The 19,503-nt window shown below is 44.6% G+C and overlaps 1 protein-coding gene across 2 annotated transcripts in view; it reads right to left on the reverse strand.

The window, feature by feature from the left end:
* LOC147123401 (sorting nexin-18-like) overlaps nt 1-17,139 on the reverse strand; it is a 66,335-nt gene extending 49,196 nt beyond the window's left edge. Inside the window, exon 1 of one of the 2 annotated variants that reach the window (XM_085972399.1) lies at nt 15,503-17,131. In XM_085972399.1, coding sequence (XP_085828525.1) covers nt 15,503-17,048 — 1,546 coding nt within the window. In that variant the 5' untranslated portion in view covers nt 17,049-17,131. Of the gene's footprint in view, nt 1-15,502 lie in introns of both variants that reach the window. The other variant, XM_085972408.1, reaches the window with a different exon arrangement.
* Nucleotides 17,140-19,503: the final 2,364 nt, after the last annotated feature.

A 19,503-nucleotide genomic window follows, 5' to 3' on the forward strand; every position in this document is an offset into this window, starting at 1 on the left:
ATGACTGGTGCATCAAACATCAATTGATCTGACTTTTACTTAAAAGCTACACTTGTGGTTATATGATCCTCTCGATCCTACACTAGCCCCATCATGAACATAATGCACCTAATCCCTACTGCCCTGCCGGTTTTTGTTATCTTCAATATTCATGTCCCCTCTGATGATAAATCTACACAGTACATTCAAAAAGAAAAGGTGCAACCCATTTATTTCCCTAACCAGGCACTTTATCTGCTTTAATGTTTAATTCCCTCGTGTTAGTTGTTGGTGAGTATAGAGTGTGCATTGTCTATTTCCTTGTCTTGTGCTCCTTCCAAGTGCCTCCTCAGTGGGAGCCGTGAGCATGGTGGCATTCTGCTGCTCCACAATGGGGTGATCCAGCATTGGCGATTCGCCTCTTTGTGTAATCATGAAATGGCCCCGCCATCTCATGATTACACAGTAGTAGGGAAAATGCTACAGTCTATTATAATAAAGGATGTGATAACAGGACACTTAGAAAAAATCAACAGGATTAGACAAAGTCAACATGGATTTATGAAAGGGAAATTGTATTTGACAAACCTACTGCAGTTTTTTTTGAGGATGTAACTGGTAGAATAAATAAGGGAGAACCAGTGGATGTGGTGTATTTGGATTTTCAGAAGGCCTTTGATAAAGTCCCACATAAGAGGCTAGTGTGCAGAATTAAAACACATGGGATTGGGGTAATATACTGGCATGGATTGAAAATTGGTTAACAGGCAGGAAACAGAGTAGGAATAAATGGGCCTTTTTCGGGGTGGCAGGCGGTGACTAGTGGGGTACTGCAGGGATCAGTGCTTCGGCCCCAGTTATTCACAATATATATCAATGATTTGGGTGAGGGAACCAAATGTAATATTTCCAAGTTTGCTGATGACACGAAACTAGATGGGATTGTGAGTTGTGAGGAAGATGCAAAGAGGCTTCAAGGTGATTTAGACAAGTTGAGTGAGTGGGCAAATACATGGCAGATGCAGTACAACGCGGATAAATGTGAAGTCATCCACTTTGGTAGGGAAAAACAGAAAGGCAGAGTATTATTTAAATGGTGATAGACTGGGAAATGCTAATGTACAAAGGGACCTGGGTGTCCTTGTACACCAGTAACTGAAAGCAAACATGCAGGTGCAGCAGAGTTAGGAAGGCAAATGGTATGTTGGCCTTCATTGCAAGAGGATGAGAGTACAGGAGCAAGGATGTCTTACTACAGTTATACAGGGCCTTGGTGAGACCACACCTGCAGTACTGTGTGCAGTTTTGGTCTTCTTACCTAAGAAAGGATATACTTGCCATAGAGGGAGTGCAGCGAAGGTTCACCAGACTGATTCCTGGGATGGCAGGACTGTCGTATGAGGAGAGATTGGGTCGACTAGGCCTGTATTCACTAGAGTTTAGAAGAATGAGAGGGGATCTCATTGAAATGTATAAAATTCTGACAGGGCTAGACAGACTGGATGCAGGGAGAATGTTTCCTCTGGCTGGAGGCTCTAGAACGAGGGATCACAGTCTCAGGATATGGGGTAAGACATTTAGGACTGAGATGAGGAGAAATTTCTTCACTCAGAGGGTGGTGAACCTGTGGAATTCTCTACCACAGAAGGCTGTGGAGGCCAAGTCACTGAATATATTTGAGGAGATAGATAGATAGATTTCTAGATGCAAAAGGCATCAAGGGGTATAGGGAGAGAGCGGGAATATGGTATTGAGATAGAGGATCAGCCATGATCATATTGAATGGTGGAGCAGGCTCGAAGGGCCGATTGGCCTACTCCTGCTCCTATTTTTCTATTTTCTATGTTCTATGCCATGACTGCCAGCATCTTGGCCACTAGGCTGGCAACATTTCCTGTCCTCTACCCGCCTCTTCTCTAGTCCTCAGATAGGACCAGGTGGGTTGGGTAGATGGGTCATTTCTATGTAATTTCCTGCCAGGCCACAGCTGCTGGGTAACCCTCAAGATGATCAGGAGTGCGGAGTCAGCCAATAAGGAACATGAAGCTTATCAAGGACTCTCAAGCTGATTTGCTGGTCTTTTAAGGCCATAAAGGAATCATCCTGCAAATTGGAGCCCTCGCTCATGCCTACATAGATGTTGCAGCATTAATGCTGTACATTTTCTGTTATTTTCTGGGAGCTCTGAAGGTTCTCAAAATACTGCATGAAACGTTCCTGCATATTAATAAGCTGGGCTTTGTATGCAGCCCCTGTATACAAATCCATCAGTCCTACAGAAGTTATACTGCAGTTCCTAGCTATCCCTTCCTCTTGCTGCTTGTCTGCTGCTCATTAGTGCTGGCTGCTTCACCGCCTGTGCTCTCAATACTCTGATTCAACTAATATTTCTGTACTGCTGCCTGTGGGCTGAAGAATGCTCGATGGGTGCTAAAGTGAAAAGACCAGCTGCTTGCTCCTAGTGGTAGATGCTACAATTTGGGTCTAACCTACATAAATAAAAAGGGAACACGTTAGTTGTGAATGCAGCAAATGGCAGTACGAGGCCATTATAACTTCAGGATACTGATCAGCATGAGATTGTGGATGGCTCACCTAGTAACTTTGATGGGTCAACAAGAGGGTGAAGAGAACACTTACACAGCCACCAGCCTCTCTCTTGCACTCCTCTACAGCCACCATGCAAATAATTAAGGACCAGCTCCTCATGGTAAGGGGGGCAGTGCAGTTTGGCTGGGCCACCACCAAATGGAGTACTCAATAGTCAAGGCATGTCTTCTCCTTTAAAAACATAGAATTATATAATAGACTCTTACAGCACATGAGGCAGCCATTTGGCCCATCGTGCCTGTGCTGGGTCTTTGAAAGAACTATCCAATTTAGTCCCACACCCCAGCTTTTTCCCCATAGCCCTGCAAATTAGTCCTCTTCAAGTACATGTCCAATTGCCTGTTGAAAGTTCCTGGAATCTGATTCCACCACCCTTTCAGATATTGCATTCCAAATCTTAACAAGAAATTACTCCTCATTTCACCTCCAGTTCTTTTGCCAATTATTTTAAATCTATGACTTCTGATTACCAACCAGAGGAAACAGCTCCTCCCTACTTGCTCCATCAAAACCTCTCAATTTTGAATACCTCGATTCCAGAGTTGAAATCCAGAGGTGAAGCAAGAGTGACTGCCCTTGACATCAAGGCAGCATTTGACCAAGTGTAGCATCAAGGAGCCCTAATAAAACTGAAGTCAATGGGAATCGGGGGGAAACGCTCCACTGGCTGGAATCATACCTAGCACAAAGGAAGATGTGGTGGTTGAAGGTCAATCATCACAGCCCCAGGACATTGCTGTAGGAGTTCCTCAGGGCAGTGCCCTAGGCCCAACCATCTTCAGCTGCTTCATCAATGACCTTCCTTCCAACATAAGATCATAAATGGGGATGTTCACTGATGACTGCAGTGTTCAGCACCATTCACAACTCCTCAGATAATGAAGCAGTTCATGCCCGCGCGCAACAAGACCCGGACGACGTTCAGGCTTGGGCTGATAAGTGGCAGGTAACATTCGCGCCACAGAAGTGTCAGGCAATGACTATCTCCAACAAGCGAGCGTCTAATCACCACCTCTTGACATTCAACGGCATTACCATCGCCAAATCCCCCACCATCAACATCCTGGGGGTCACCATTGACCAGAAACTTAACTGGACCAGCCATATAAATACTGTGGCAACAAGAGCAGGTCAGAGGCTAGGTAGTCTGCGGCGAGTGTCTCACCTCCCGACTCCCCAAAGCCTTTCCACCATCTACAAGGCACAAGTAAGGAGTGTGATGGAATACTCTCCACTTGCCTGGACGAGTGCAGCTCCAACAACACTCGAAGCTCGACACCATCCAGGACAAAGCAGCCCGCTTGATTGGCACCCCATCCACTACCTTAAACATTCACTCCCTCCACCACCGGCGTACTGTGGCTGCAGTGTGTACCATCTACAAGATGCACTGCAGCAACACCTCCCAAACCCGCAACCTCTTCCACCTAGAAGGACAAGGGCAGCAGGCGCACTGGAACACCACCACCTCTAAGCTCCCCTCCAAATCACACACCATCCTGACTTAGAAGTATATCGTCGATCCTTCATCGTCGCTAGGTCAAAATTCCTGGAACGCCCTACCTAACAGCACTGTGGGAGTACCTTCGCCACACGGGCTGCAGCGGTTCAAGGCAGCGGCTCACCACCACCTTCTCAAGGGCAATTGAGGATGAGCAATAAATGCTGGCCATGCCAGCGACGCCCACATCCCATAAATGAATTTATTAAAAGAAATTAGGTCTACCCTTAACCTTCACTGCTCTAAGGAGAACAACCCCAGCTTCTTCAATATCTCCACATAACTGAAGTCCCTCATCCCTGTTATCATCCTGGTAAGCCTCCTCTATACCTTCTCCAGGGCCTTGACATCCTTCCTAAAGTGCTGAAACAAAACAGACGCTTTCAGCAGGATGCAAAATGAATGCATCGCAATGACCAGCCTATATTCTAGCCTGTGTGAAAGGACAAGCACAAGGCATGCAAGTAGCTTTAGGAGGTAGTGTAATTTAGTGACAAAGCTTATAATAGTCGTTTGGTGAAACAAAGTCTTTCCCTTTGGCAGCCACCAAGCTGGAACTGCAGCTTTAAAGATGTTATATCTAGGAGAGGGATATCTGAGGCAGAGTCAATGCTTTGTAGGCTCCCCATTACCGATATGGCAACATGCTATGGTGTGCCTGCTTAGTACAGACAGTTAATTGCATTCTTCTCCTTTGAGCATGCACTCTTTTTAAAGCCAGTCCCACCTTGGTACTCTTCCTCATTCTAAGAGAACTTCTTCCTTATTTGCACTCTTGGCCATGATGCAGGAGACTCTGTTGCCCATCTCCAGGGTTGGTTCTGTGAAGGGAGCAGTCCTCACAGCGCCTGTGAACCTCTTCTTGGGCATAGCCATCATTCCCCAGTTAAAACGGTACATCAGCCCTATAAAGCTGCTGCACTCTTATGCCCCGTCTACCAGCTGCTCCTTGTGCGTGAGGCCAAGGCACAGAAAGTTAGTCATTTTAATGAACTGATCTCGCCAAATATGCTGTGCTTCAGAAGCCACTCCAATTGCACAAAAGCATGGTCAGCTCCTTCCCGCGATCAAGAATCAGCCACACATTATTCAAACTGCAGCCCAACCAATGATTTGTATAGGTTCAGCATTACTTCTATTTGTACTCTATGCCTTTATTTACAAAACCTAGGATTCCATTTGCTTTATTATTTTAATAAACAGCTTTATCAACCTGATCTCCCACTTTCAGACTTGTGTATTGAGCCCCAAGTCTCTCTGCTCTTCTATTCCTTTTAAAGAATTTTCAATTAGTGTCTGTGTCCTCTCCTCATTCTTCTTCCTAAAAAGAAGCTCCTCACATTTGTCTGCATTAAATTTCATTTAACATCTATTTGCCCAATCTAATAACCTTCAAGCTCCTGAAGTTGCTTACAGTCCTCCGGTTAACCACGCTCCCTATTTGTATGCTGTCTGCAAATTTTACCTGTCCAGATCATTTTTTAAATTATATATGAATGGGCCTCACATTGTCCCCTGGGCTTACATCCCTCCAGTCCAGTAAAAGATCCATTAACTATTACACGGTCCAATCCCTTCACTACTGTGCCTTATATTTGACCAACATGCCTTCCATGCAACATCTGATTAAGTACCTTTTGAAAATTTGTTTAGACAATATCCACTGCATTTCCGTTATCAATACACTTTTCCTGAAAAGAACTCACATGTGTCGGACAGGATTTGCTTTTAACTTATCTGTATTAGCCTACATCTTTCCAAGCGAGTATTAATTTTATCCCTTATATTATAGCTTCTAGAAGCTCATCCAGTACTATTAGACTGACTGCTCTATAGTTACCTGATTTATTCCTTTCTCGCTTTCTGAAAAGAGGAGTTACTTTGGCAACCTTCTGATTTTCTGAACAACTTCCATATTCAAGGATATTTGAAAGATTGTGGTCAGTCTCTTATTTCCTCTGACTTATCTCAGCATTCTTGCATGTATGCCATTAGCATCTGGTGCCTCTTCCAGCAAGTTCCACCAGTTTTTTTCAGTACTACTTTCTTATCTATGAAAGTTATCCTATCTACTTGAGTCACCTCTTCCTCTTGTACCCTTCCATTGCCGTTATCACACACTTATGTAAACCAAAGCAAATTACATTGCGATCAATGTATGGGAAAAACATACAATAGAAGCCCTACATGCAGAATTCTGCCGAAGCATCCTTCGCACCCAAAGGAAAACGCCAACAAATGCATGCAGAGCCGAACTAGGCAGATACCCACTGATAATAAACATCCAAAAACGAGCACTAAACTTCCTAAATCACCTCAAATCTAGCTCCCCAGACACCCTTCATTTCAAAGCCTTTCAGACCCAAGAGCTAAACCCAGAAAAGAGTCCCCTGAGTCAACTGCTACGGAAACTAAGTACTCAGCCGGACCCTGACCAGCCCCAGACCAACACAGCCGCCCAAACACCAATCCGAGTGAACCAAATCATTAAAAAATGCAAAGAAACCTACCTGGAACATTGGAACAAAATAACCGAAAGCCAAAGCAGATTAGAATGTTACCGGGCCCTAAAAAGAGAATATAAACTGGCAGACTACCTCACGACCATCAGAGACACAAAACAGAGACAGACCCTCACCAGGTACAGACTAAGCGACCACCAACTGGAAATTGAAAAAGGCAGATACAAGAAATCCTGGCAGCCTAGAGAGAATAGAATATGCGATCAATGTCTGGCTGGCGAGGTTGAAACAGAAATGCATTTCCTCCTAAAATGCGAAAAATTCAACACATCAAGAAACATATTATTCAACAAGCTAAGCCAAACAACCCCAGATTTCAAGGAATTGGATGATCTGTCAAAATTGAGATTAGTCCTAGGAGAAGGAGACAGACCATACCTTGGGGCCAAATATGTAACAACATGTCACAACCTGAGGACTGTTTAAAATTAAGACTGTTTAAAATTAATATTGAACGTACCAAATGAAGTACAAAGACTGTTTAAAATTAATATTGTTTAAAAGTAATATTGTATGTACCCAACAAATGTCAAATCGATTGACACCTACAGAATGTTGGAAAACTGTACCTTTTTGCTATGTAAGCTTTGGCAATATGGTTCTCTGTAAACTTTCATGCCAATAAAGCATTTTAATTGGAAATTGGATACTCATTTTGTACCTCTGACATTCTCCTTCATCCTCCATTAGATTTCTTTTTTTCTCTCCAATTATCCTTGCCCTACCACTATTCTTTTACTTATCAGTTTATAAGACCCTTCACTATTTTCTTCTGTGACTTGCCAGTTTTTTCCCCCCAAAAACAGCCTGTTAGCCATACTAATATTTTTTTGCCTCTTCAATTTATCTTGGATCAATCTTTTTTTTAATCTCACTAAACATTTTTTACTATTCAAATTTACAAAAGGTAAGTGGAAATCTGGAACGCTCTTCCCCCAAAAGTCTGTGAATGCGGAGGTCAACTGAAATTTTCAAGACTCAGATCGATAGATTTTAGTTAGGTAAGGGTATCAAGAAATATGAAGGGCGGGCAGGTAAATGGAGTTGAGGTACAGAACAGCCATGATCTTAATGAATAATGGAACAGACTCAAGGGGCTGAATGGCCTACTCCTTTCCCTAGATTTCTAGAAAAATTTCTTTTAGAACAATCAAATAGCTTAAGACTGTTCGCTTCGCTTTTCAAATTTTTATATTCACTAATTATATTATATTTTCTGTTTCATGGATGTTCCGAAACTTGATTTACCGACTTGTCCCATCTCATCTCGTAGAACTGGATCTAGCACTACCTACTTCCTTGTTGGACTAAAAACATTTTATAAAAAAGGACCATTTCAGCACCCCACTACTCATCTCAGTGTAATAAACAGTAGAAAAAAGGGATGAACTATTAGCAATAAGGTATCTTGGCTTCATCCCTCTTTCAGTGTCAGATTTTTACTATACATCACTATTACTGATATAGAACAATGAAATCAAGTGCATGGAAAAAAGGCAGAACCCATTTTTCCTCCTCTTTAAAGTATTTGGGAAAGGAATTAAAGGGTTTGATACTTATCCAAGGTCTGTTACAATGGAAAATACTTCAAAATACTTTAGAAATTCAACAAATCAGATTTTAAAACGCTGAGATTTAATTGACTTGTGATTGTGATCTAAAAGAAACAGTAAGGAAGACAAGAAACAGGAAAGATAGATCATGGAGTAATTTAATGTAAACAGCCCCAATGTTGAGATTGTGTGTGACTGGGCATCAAAAATGTAATTAAATTGCTGCATGACCTGAAGTAAAAGATGCACTTTTCATGACTCTCTAATACTGTAACATCACATCACTTTTTGTGAAGGATTTTAAAAATGGTTGCCATGGAAAAGAAAGCGGTTGGGGGCTGGGTTGGGAAATAGAAATCAACTGCATTTTTAGCAGTTCCTAACATTTGAATATACTGGGGTTTGATACACTACCTATCAAAAAGCAAACAACAACAACTTGTACAGTATTTATATAGCGCCTTTAACGCAGTAAAACGTCCCAAGGCACTTCACAGGAGTATTTTAAGACAAAAAATTTGACACCAATCCACATAAGGATAAATTAGGGCAGGTAACCAACAGCTTGGTCAAAGATGTAGGTTTTAAGGAGCGTCATAAAAGGAGGAAAGAGGTGTAGCGAGGCAGACAGGTTTAGGCAGGGAATTCCAGAGCTTAGGGCCTAGGCAACAGAAGGCACGGCCACCAAAGGTTGAGCGATTATAATCAGGGATCCTCAAGAGGGCAGAATTAGAGGAGCGCAGATATCTCGGGGGGAGGGGGGGCTGAAGGAGATTACAGAGATATGAAGGGGCGAGGCCATGGAGGGATTTGAAAACAAGGATGAGAATTTTGAAATCGAGGCGCTGCTTAACCGGGAGCCAATGTAAGTCAGCGAGCACAGGGGTGATGGGCGAACGTGACTTGGTGCGAGTTAGGACACGGGCAGCCGAGTTCTGGATGACCTCAAGTTTACATAGGGTGGAATGTGGGAGGCCAGCCAGGAGTGCATTGGAATAGTCAAGTCTAGAGGTAACAAAGGCATGGATGAGGGTTTCAGCAGCGGATGAGCTGAGGCAAGGGCGGAGACGGGCGATGTTACGGAGGGGGAAATAGGCGGTCTTTGTTATGCTGCGGATATGTGGTCGAAAGTTCATTTCAGGGTCAAATATGACACCAAGGTTGCAAACAGTGTGGTTCAGCCTCAGACAGATGTTAGTGAGAGGGATGGAGTCAGTAGCTAGAGAACGGAGATTGTGGCGGGGACCGAAAACAATGGCTTCGGTTTTGCCACAAGGAATAAATCAGATTCTTATAACATCTGAATTATTTCTTCACTCAGTGGGTTGTGAATCTTTGGAATTCTCTACCCCAAGGGGCTGTGGAGGCAGTGTCGTTGAGTATATTCAAGGCAGAGACAGATAAATTTTTGGACTCTAGAGGAATCAAGGGATATGAGAAAATGGAGTTGAGGTCGAAGATCAGCCGTGATCTTATTGAATGGCAGAGCAGGCTCAAAGGGTCGTATGGCCTACTCCTGCTCCTAATTCTTCTGCTAATATAAGCAAATCATATTGCAGCTGAACCCTCAACTTTTGCTAAACAGCAAGTTGCCTTTATATACAGTAGTGTCTTTAATGTAATAAAATGTGCCAATGCACTTATATAATAAATCATAACATAGCAGCACCTTAGTATGGTGAAATGCGCCGCAGCGCTTCACAATGTATTACTTTTAAAGCATAGCCACTAATATGAGCAAATGTGGCATCCATTCGGCGGCAACATCCCACAAACATCATAACAAATCCACTCATTTTATTTAGAAAAGAGGGTAGTTATTAGTTGAGGGAGGAATTACAACACAGATACAGGCAGTTTGACCCAACCAAACCGTGTTTATCCTCCACACGAGCAGTAGTCCTAATCCCATGTGCCCGTCCTGTTCCCATATCACTTTTTTCTCTTTCCTTCAAACACCCATCAAAACTATTCACAAACGTTGACATGGTCTCTGCTTCACTGCAATCAATGAGCATCAGCTACACTGGCCTCCTGGTAATAGAAGAGGCACTTAGAACATGGTCAACAATCCTGCAACCTGACCTCCAAAAGAACATCTCTGCACTGGTTTTATAACCAGTTCCTGTGTAAATCAGCAGCCAGGGGTAATGGAGGATTGGGACATTCAATACACTGAAAAATCCCAATCAATCCAGAGTGTAAATTTCTTTTTTATAATTTTGCCTTTAAAAGACAGGGGCACAATTTATACCATTATGTGAAGCGCTGTGGCGCATTTTAACATACTAAGGTGCTGCTATGTTATGATTTATTATATAAGCGCATTGGGACATTTTATTACATTAAAGGCACTATATATTGGCTGAGGTCAACCATCAGTCAGGGACCATGTTGAGCAGGGCACAGGAGAACTCATTTTTTGAGTTAACACCATGGGATCACAGTTAAAAGCATTTGTCGCTACTCTTCATTCCACCCACCTCTAATAAGTCATCAAGTTATTATAGAAGCATTCCTTAATAAATGAACATCTCAGTGTGATCATAAGAAAATAACCACATTGTATACATACAAGCACTAGATGGCCGCTTGAAACAAGCAGTTTCAGTACTGTAAATGTACATCATACTGTGCTCGTGTTAAAAGAACATAAGAAATAGGAGCAGGAGTAGGCCATCGGCCCCTTGAGCCTGCTCCGCCATTCAATAAGATCATGGCTGATCTTCCACCTCATCACCACTTTCCTGCACTATCCCCATATTCCTCAATTCCCTTAATATCCAAAAACCTAATCGATCTCGGTCTTGAATATACTCAATGACTGAGCCTCCACAGCCCACTGGGGTAGAGAATTCCAAAGATTCACCACCTTCTGAGTGAAGAAATTTCTCCTCATCTCAGTCCTAAATGGCCGACCCCTTATTCTGAGACTGTGACCCCTGTTTCTAGACTCGCCAGCCAGGGGAAACATCCTCCCTACATCTACCCTGTCAAGCCCTGCAAGAATTTTGTATGTTTCAATGAGATCACCTCTCATTCTTCTAAACGTCAGAGAATATAGGCCTAATCTACTCAATCTCTCCTCATAGGACAATCCCCCCATCCCAGGAACCAGTCTGGTGAACCTTTGTTGCACTCCCTCTATGGCAAGTATATCCTTCCTTAGAGGAAGAGACCAAAACTGTACACAATACTCCAGGTGTGGTCTCACCAGGGCCCTATATAATTGCAGTAAGACATCTTTACTCTTCTACTCAAATCCTCTTGTAATAAAGGTCAACATACCATTTGCTTTCTTAATTGCTTGCTGTACTTGCATGTTAACTTTCAGTGATTCATGTACAAGGACACCCAGGTCCCTCTGAACAGCAACATTTCCCAATCTCTCACCATTTTAAAAAACTGTTTTTCTATTTTTCCTACCAAAGTGGATAACTTCACATTTCGCCACATTATATTCCATTTGCCATGTTCTTGCCCACTCACTTAGCCTGTCTATATCCCCTTGAAGCCTCCTCACAACTTACATTCCCACCTAGCTTTATATAAATCAGCATATTTGGATATATTACATTTGGTCCCCTCACCCAAATAATTGATGTAGATTGTGAATAGCTGAGGCCCAAGCACTGATCCTTGTGGTACCCCACTAGTTACAGCCTGCCAACCCGAAAGTGACCCGTTTATTCCTACTATCTGTATTCTGTCCGTTAACCAATCCTCAATCCATGCTCTATTACCCCCAATCCCATGAGCCCTAATTGGGTTTAATGACCTCATGCGTAGCACCTTATCGAATGCCTTCTGAAAATCAAAATACACCACATCCACTGGTTTCCCCTCATCTATTCTGCTAGTTACAACCTCAAAAAACTAACAGATTCATCAAACATGATTTCCCTTTCATAAATCCATGTTGACTCTGCCCAATCCTTTTATTATTTTCTAAGTGCCCTGTTACCACGTCCTTAATAATAGATTCTAGCATTTTCCCTACAACTGATGTCAGGCTAACTGGTCTGTAGTTCCCAGTTTTCTCTCTCCCTCCTTTCTTAAATAGTGGGGTTACATTTGCTACCTTCCAATTCGCAGGAACCATCCTAGAATCAATGGAATTTTGGAAAATGGCAACCAATGCATCCACTATCTCTATAGTCACCTCTTTCAAAACCCTAGGATGTAGGCCATCAGGTCATGGGGATTTAATCGGCTTTCAGTCCCATTAATTTCTCCAGTACTTTTTTGTTCTAATACTAATTTCTCAGTTCCTCATTCTCGACAGACCCTTGGTTCTCCACTATTTCCAGGAGGTTTTTTGCGTTTTCCATGAAGACAGACACAAAGTATTTGTTTATTTTCGCTGCCAGTTCCTAATTCTCCATTATAATTTCTCCTGTCTCAGCCTGTAAGGGACCCACATTTACTTTCGCTAATCTTTTCCTTTTTACGTACCTAAAGCTTTTACAGTCTGTTTTTATGTCTCTCGCTAGTTTACTCTCTCATTCTATTTTCCCTTTCTTTATCAATTTCTTTGTCCTCTTTTGCTGAATTCTAAAATCCTCCCAATCCTCAGGCTTACTCCTCCTTTTGGCAACATTATAAGCCTCTTCCTTTGATCTAATACTATCTTTAACTTCTCTTGTTAGCCACGGTTGGACCACTTTTCCTGTGAGGTTTGTGCCTTAAACTGTATATTTGTTGTACATTATGTATTAATTCTTTAAATGCTAGCAATTGCTTGTCTACTGTCATACCTTTTAATGTAGTTTCCCAATCTACCTTAGCCAACTCGCCCCTCATACCTACATATTTTACTTTGTTTAGATTCAAGACCCTAGTTTCAGATTTAACTAAATCACTTTCAAACTCAATATAAAATTCTACCATAGTATGATCACTCTTCCCTAAAGGCCCCTTTACTACAAGATTATTAATTAACCCTTTCTCATTGCACAATACTGGATCTAAAATAGCCTGTTCTAGTTGGTTCCTCAACATACTGCTCTAGAAAACTATCTTGTATGCATTGCATTAATTCATTCTCCACACTATTACTGCAAATTTGGTTTGCCCAGTAAATATGTAAATTAAAGTCCCCCATGATTACTATATTACCCTTGTTACATGCACCTCTAATTTCATGATTTATACTTTGCCCTACATTACAACTACTGTTTGGGGGGGGCTATAAACAACTCCCGCCAATGTTTTCTGCCCCTTGCTGTATCTTAGCTCCACCCAAACTGATTCTTCTACTTGATTTTCAGAGCTAAGATCCTTTCTCTCTACTGTCTTTATCCCATCCTTTATCAAGGCTACCCCTCCTCCTTTTCCATTTTACCTATCTCTTCTAAAAAAGTTAAGTATCCTAGAATATTTAGTTCCCAACCTTGGTCACTTTGCAACCACATCTCTGTAATGGCTACTGGATCAAACCTTTTAATTTCTATATCCACTATTAATTCATCTATTTGGGTGCGAATGCATCGCGCATTCAAGTATAGAGCCTTTAGCTTTGACTTTATTCTATTTTTCCCTGATGTCATCTATGCCCTATTACCTTTGTCACTCTCTGTCCCACTCTGCTTATTTTTACCCAAAACTCTGCTCTAGAGCCTTGACATTTCTCTTGCTGCTTTTAAATTTGCTGCTTTTAAATTTACTCTTTCCTGAATCCTTGCACCACTCCCCGCTTCATTAGTTTAACGCCCTATCTACTGCCCTAGTTATTCGATTCGCATGGGCACTGGTTCTGAGAATACCAAGGTCAAGGAAATAGAAACAAGAAACTGTGAAGGCAGCAAGAAGTAAAATAAAAAGGCTAAACTGATCTTTGGCTGCTAATATGGCTGGCGCCCACAATGTTACACCTTGCTGTTAGAAACAATGTAAGGCAGAGTGCAGAAGTTATACAGACAATAGGCGATCAGAAAACACATTACCGTGATTGCAAACGCATTACCATAATGTTTAGGTGATCAGGAACCCATTACCAGGATATTTACTTAACTGTAACCCATTCAGTAAAATGTGACTTCTTTATTTCAAACTGCCAGGCCAGGAAATCAAATTAACTGTATACGTGCACAGCTCGGGATTGGTGCAGACTGTACGATGTGTTAATGTCTTCTCAAATGCAAGTATAATAATGTAACACACTGTAGGACAAACTGCTTGCTCTGTTGGATTCGCAGACTCTTGCAGGAGTCGGTGTCGATATATCAGAGTAAGACTCAGCGGATAATAAATCGTTCGAATTCTCCAGTTGTTCGACTCAGTGTTTGCTGAACCAGACTGAGGGTAAAAGAATCCGTTCTATCAGTTCCAGCCTGGTTTAAGTGGAGCCCGTCCCAACGGAAGAGCTCCCTTTTCCCCCCCCCAGTACTGGTGCCAGTGCCCCATGAAGCAAAACCCCTGCCTCCCACACCACTCTTTAAGCCACGCATTTAACCTTCTTAAAGTTGCATTCCAGTAGCACTTTTTGAAAATAGGCATTGAAGTAGACAGATTACTGCAATGAAAGCTGCAAGGTCTTCTAAAAAATCTAATACTGCTGCCTTAAAAACTGAAATTAATCATACCTGCCTGTAAATGTTGAAAAAGGAAAGGACTTATATATTCATGTAATGACTTTCATGACCTCAAGATGTCCCAAAATGCATTACAGCCAAATAAGTACTTTTTAAAATGTAGTCACTATTGTAATGTAGGAACCCCAGCAGCCAATTTGTGCATAGCAAGGTGCCAGAAACCGCAATGACATAACAACCAGATATTCTGTTTTAGTGATGTTGGTTGAGGGATACATATTGGCCAGGACACCAGGGAGAACTCCCCTCATCATCTTTGATGAGTGCCATAGGACGTGTTACATCCACCTGAGGGCAGAGGGCATCTTGGTTCAAGGTCTCATCCAGAAGATGGCTCCTCAGACAGTTCAGTACTGAAGTGTCAGCCCATATTATGTGCTCAAGTTTCTGGTTGGGGCTTGAACCCACGACCTTCTGACTCCGAGGCAAGGGTACAACCGGAATCAAGGCTGACAAAAGATTTTTTTGATGACTCAAGTTTTTTAAAAAAGGTATTGTTGGCACCATTAAGTGTACGATTTAGTCCAGTCCCCAAGGATAGAAGCTGCTGCAGGTTTCAAATACTGTATTATTTAAAATACATTTATAACATTTACTTGCCTGGAGTTGTTTTGAATTAATACACTATACCACAAACAAATCTGAAGGTTATAAAATCACAATTTGTTCCACAACATAAGGCACATTGGTCATGACCGCTTGCACACAGGTGTATAGAGAATATGGAAAAAACTGTACAGGTACCTTTCTGGACGTGGATAATATCAGGAAAATTGGTCAAGTGCCCCTGGTAAAGTGCCAATAAGTCCACTATAGGGTCTATATCTTGTTTGGGCTGTTCTGCGAAGAGTTCTCCTATAGCATCGTATGCGTCTCCAGTAAATGCAATGGCACGATTGAGTCCAACCGAGAAGGACTGCTGGTCCATCTCAAAAGCTTGGCTCAGCAATCGGAAAGAAGTGCCGACTTTCTGGTACTCCTTCTTGAAGCCCACCACCTGCTTCCTCGCGAACTCGTTGGCGGTGTGGCTGAGCTGGAAAACGCTCTCGTCCATCCTCTTGGTGAAAGTTTTGAATCCGTCGACCTTGCTCTCCACCTCCTGCAGGTCGAGGGGGCTCTGCGGGGTGCTGAGCGTCAGGAAGAAGTTGCCCCCCACCATGTCGTCCTTCTCGGCTTTCCTCTTGCCCTGTTTCCAAGCCTTCTCGTCGTTGCAGGTGAGGAAGTGCTGGAAGGCGTCGCAGCGGGCCAGCACCGGGTGGCTCGTCATGTGGTTCATCCAGAGGATCAGCCCTTTCTTCCGCTTGGAGATGAAGTCCTCCTCGAAGCGGCCGGTGGCTTGTTTCTCGGGGATGTGGGGCACCGAGATGACGGGGAACTTCTCCACCAGCCGGCCGTACAGCCAGTCGAAGTGCTTGTAGCGGCGGTTGACCTGGCTCTGGGTGTGGCTGGGAACCAGGCGGTACGAGATGTAGCTCTTGATGCCCTTGAACTTGGTCTGTTTGGTGGGCTCGTCGATGGAGCAGGCGAACGGGTAGGGGTTCTCCTGCCACTCGGGGCCGTGCGGGCCCGCCACCACGCAGATCTTGTCGCCGTCCTTGACGAAGCCGGCCGCCTCGCCCAGGATGAACGCCTCGCCGCCCGACTTGACGAAGGTGGAGAAGCGGTTGAGGTTCCTGCTGACCGTGGCCGTGCTCTTGGAGGAAGAACCGGCGGCGGCGGAGGAAGAGGAGGAAACCGAGCCCCCGACACGGCCGCCGGCCCCCGTGCTCACTTTATAACGGGCCGCCCCGTCGAAATCCGAATAGCCGCCGCTCACGGACAGCGGCTCGTCCGCTACCGTCGAGTTATCGTCCCAGTCATCATCCCAGTCGTCGTCGTCGCCGCTGCCCGACGCCTGGTGCTGCTGCCCCCCCAGGCCGCCGCCCGCCGGGCCAACAGGCGGGGGGCAGAAGGTGCTGACGGCGGGGCAGGCCGGCAGGGGGTAGCCGCTGGGGGGCTGGGGCTTGGGCACCGGCACCGCCGGGCTGTCGTAGCCGCCGCCCGGCACGTTGGCATAGCGGGAGGCGGCGGGTGGGGTCTCGACGGCACCGGGCACAGCATCGCCCCCAGCCCGCAGGATCTGCACGTACGAGGCGGGGAAGAGGCCCCTCTGGCCGCGGCTGTTGGCCCCCTCCAGCCAGCCTTCGATGTCGTGCTCGCTGTAGACGGTCAGCACCTCGTCCTCCCGCACCGAGATCTCACCCACATTCTCGCTCTGGAAATCGTAGAGAGCCCGAGCCTGGAGTGCCATCGTCCCGCCACCTGGCCCGGCTCAGCTCAGCTCGGTAATCCCTCCGTAAACCCGCCTCACTCCCCAATTCCCCCTCTCCGCTCCCCCCTCACTCCCTCTCCGACTCTCCCTCACTCCCTCTCCGACTCTCCCTCACTCCCTCTCCGACTCTCCCTCTCCGACTCTCCCTCACCGGCTCTCCGCTCCCCCTCACTCGCTTTCCGGCTTCCGGCTCTCCTTAACTCCCCAACTCCCGAATTCCCTCTCCGGCTCTCCGCTCCCCCTCACTCCCTCTCCGCTCCCCCTCACTCCCTCTCCGGCTCTCCGCTCAACCTCACTCCCTCTCCGCTCCCGCTCCTCCTCACTCCCCCTCAGGCTCTCCGCTCCCCCTCACTCCCTCTGCTCCCCCTCACTCCCTCTCCGCTCTCCCTCTCCGGCTCTCCGCTCCCCCTCACTCGAGTGGCGGCTGCGCGGGGTTTTCCCTGGTCGGCTGCACTTTTCCCTGTCGTTCAGTGATTTCTCCTCTCGCGCTCTGTGTCTTTCCAGCAAGTTGTTGTCTTACTCACAAATTCACATAAATCCTCAGAGTTAAACAAATTAAGTCCCGATTGAATTCTGTCAAGAAACTTAACGGGCAAATAACCAAGAACCTCGTCTTATTTTCTTTTACGGAAACTTCCAGCTGCCTTGTTCTGAGCTGCAGCCTCGGGAGTGATACTGGGTGACTGACTGACTAAGTGAGTGAGTGAGTACCCCGGTCAGAAAAAAACACACGTAATCAGTCTGAGCAAGCGAGCTCCGACAGTAGGGGCAGGGCAAAGAGCCGCTCGCTCGCTCACTCAGATAGGCACAATGCAACGAACACCAACCCACTCATCACCAGCAACTTAACTCCACTCTTCACACCACACTAATTAATGCACATTTTTTAGACCCCAAATGTGATTTAATCTGTTTGGATATTTCACAAGCTTCTTCCTACTCAAATATGACTCATTCTCATGTCACTGGAAGTTTCCGCTTGGCATCATCACACAGGGATTTGAACTGCGCTCACTGTTTCAAAGTGAATAAATATATAATTAATTTAATAATTCATTATTTTAATTTAAAAATGTATGCTTAATATCTGCTCTGATTATTTTTAGGCACTTTTAGATCGTTGCAGTGCAAGAGCGTCATGCAATAGATGGCATGGCTGAATATAGAATGCATTTACTTATTTTGCTGGCAGCAAAGACGCACTGATCATGGGTCTTGTGAACGGCCACCAGCAGCTCCATTTCTGGCTGGAAAACAACACTGCGTGGAAAGAAAACAAAGGAGCATGGTAGCAAGAAGCTGATAACACTACTAGTAATGCCAACCCACTGTCTCATAAATCATGAGACAAACTCTTAAAAATCATGAGATTTGGTAAGAAATCATGGCTAAAAATTTAGGTGCTTTACGCCACCCGTTACCATCAAATTGTAGCGAAAAGACGGTGGCCGCCGCTCTTTCGCCAGCTGGTGGCAGGTCCCGCGGTGTCCGCCATTTTCCGAGGTCCAGCAGCGCTCCCGGTAAGAGCGATGGCCCTGCAAATTTAATAAGAAAGACTGACTTACATTTATATAGTGTCTTTCACGACCACCGGACGTCTCAAAGCGCTTTACACCCAATGAAGTACTTTTAAAGTGGAGTCACTGTTGTAATGTGGGAGAGGTGACATCAAACATCACCTTGGCAAACTTGGACCTTAGCGTTGAGTTCAGCACTAGGTCCTAAGCTCACCATGAAAATCCATCATTCAGCAGACTCAGAGCCACTGTCAGCTCCTCTTAAAGGGACAAACACATCTTTCAGATAAGTTTGCATTTAAGCTTTTGAACTTTATTTTTATTTTATTGAAGTAGTGGCTTGCTGCCGTACATGTTGAAAGATGTTTTAAGTGTGCAGGGAGTGCTGCTGGACGCTTGCAAGGCCTAGGATGGTAGAGGAAGGCCGCTGAGAAGACAGAAAATGTTGCAAATACGCAGCAGGTCAGGCAGCATCCGTGGAGAGAGAAACAGTTCACGTCTCGGGTTGAGATGCTGCCTGACCTGAGTATTTCCAGCATTTTATGCTTTTATTTCAGATTTACAGCATCTGCTCACAGAGGGAAGAGGAAGACGCAGAAGAGGAAGCAGAGAAGAGGAGGAAGCAGAAGAGGAAACATAAACATAGAAGATAGGAGCAGGAGTAGGCCATTCGGCCCCTAGAGCCTACTCCGCCATTCAATGAGATCATGGCTGATCATCCAAACTCAGTAGCCTGTCCCTGCCTTCTCCCCATATCCCTTGATCCCTTTAGCCTTAAGAAATATATCTAACTCCTTTTTGAATATATTTAATGAATTGGCCTCAACTGCCTTCTGTGGTAGAGAATTCCACAGGTTCACCACTCTGGGTGAAGAAATTCCTCCTCATCTCTGTCCTAAATGGCTTTCCCCTTATCC

Source organism: Somniosus microcephalus, chromosome 2, assembly GCF_052327205.1.
Source record: "Somniosus microcephalus isolate GS21.2 chromosome 2, FLI_Smic_1.0, whole genome shotgun sequence".
NCBI classification, from domain to species: domain Eukaryota; kingdom Metazoa; phylum Chordata; class Chondrichthyes; order Squaliformes; family Somniosidae; genus Somniosus; species Somniosus microcephalus.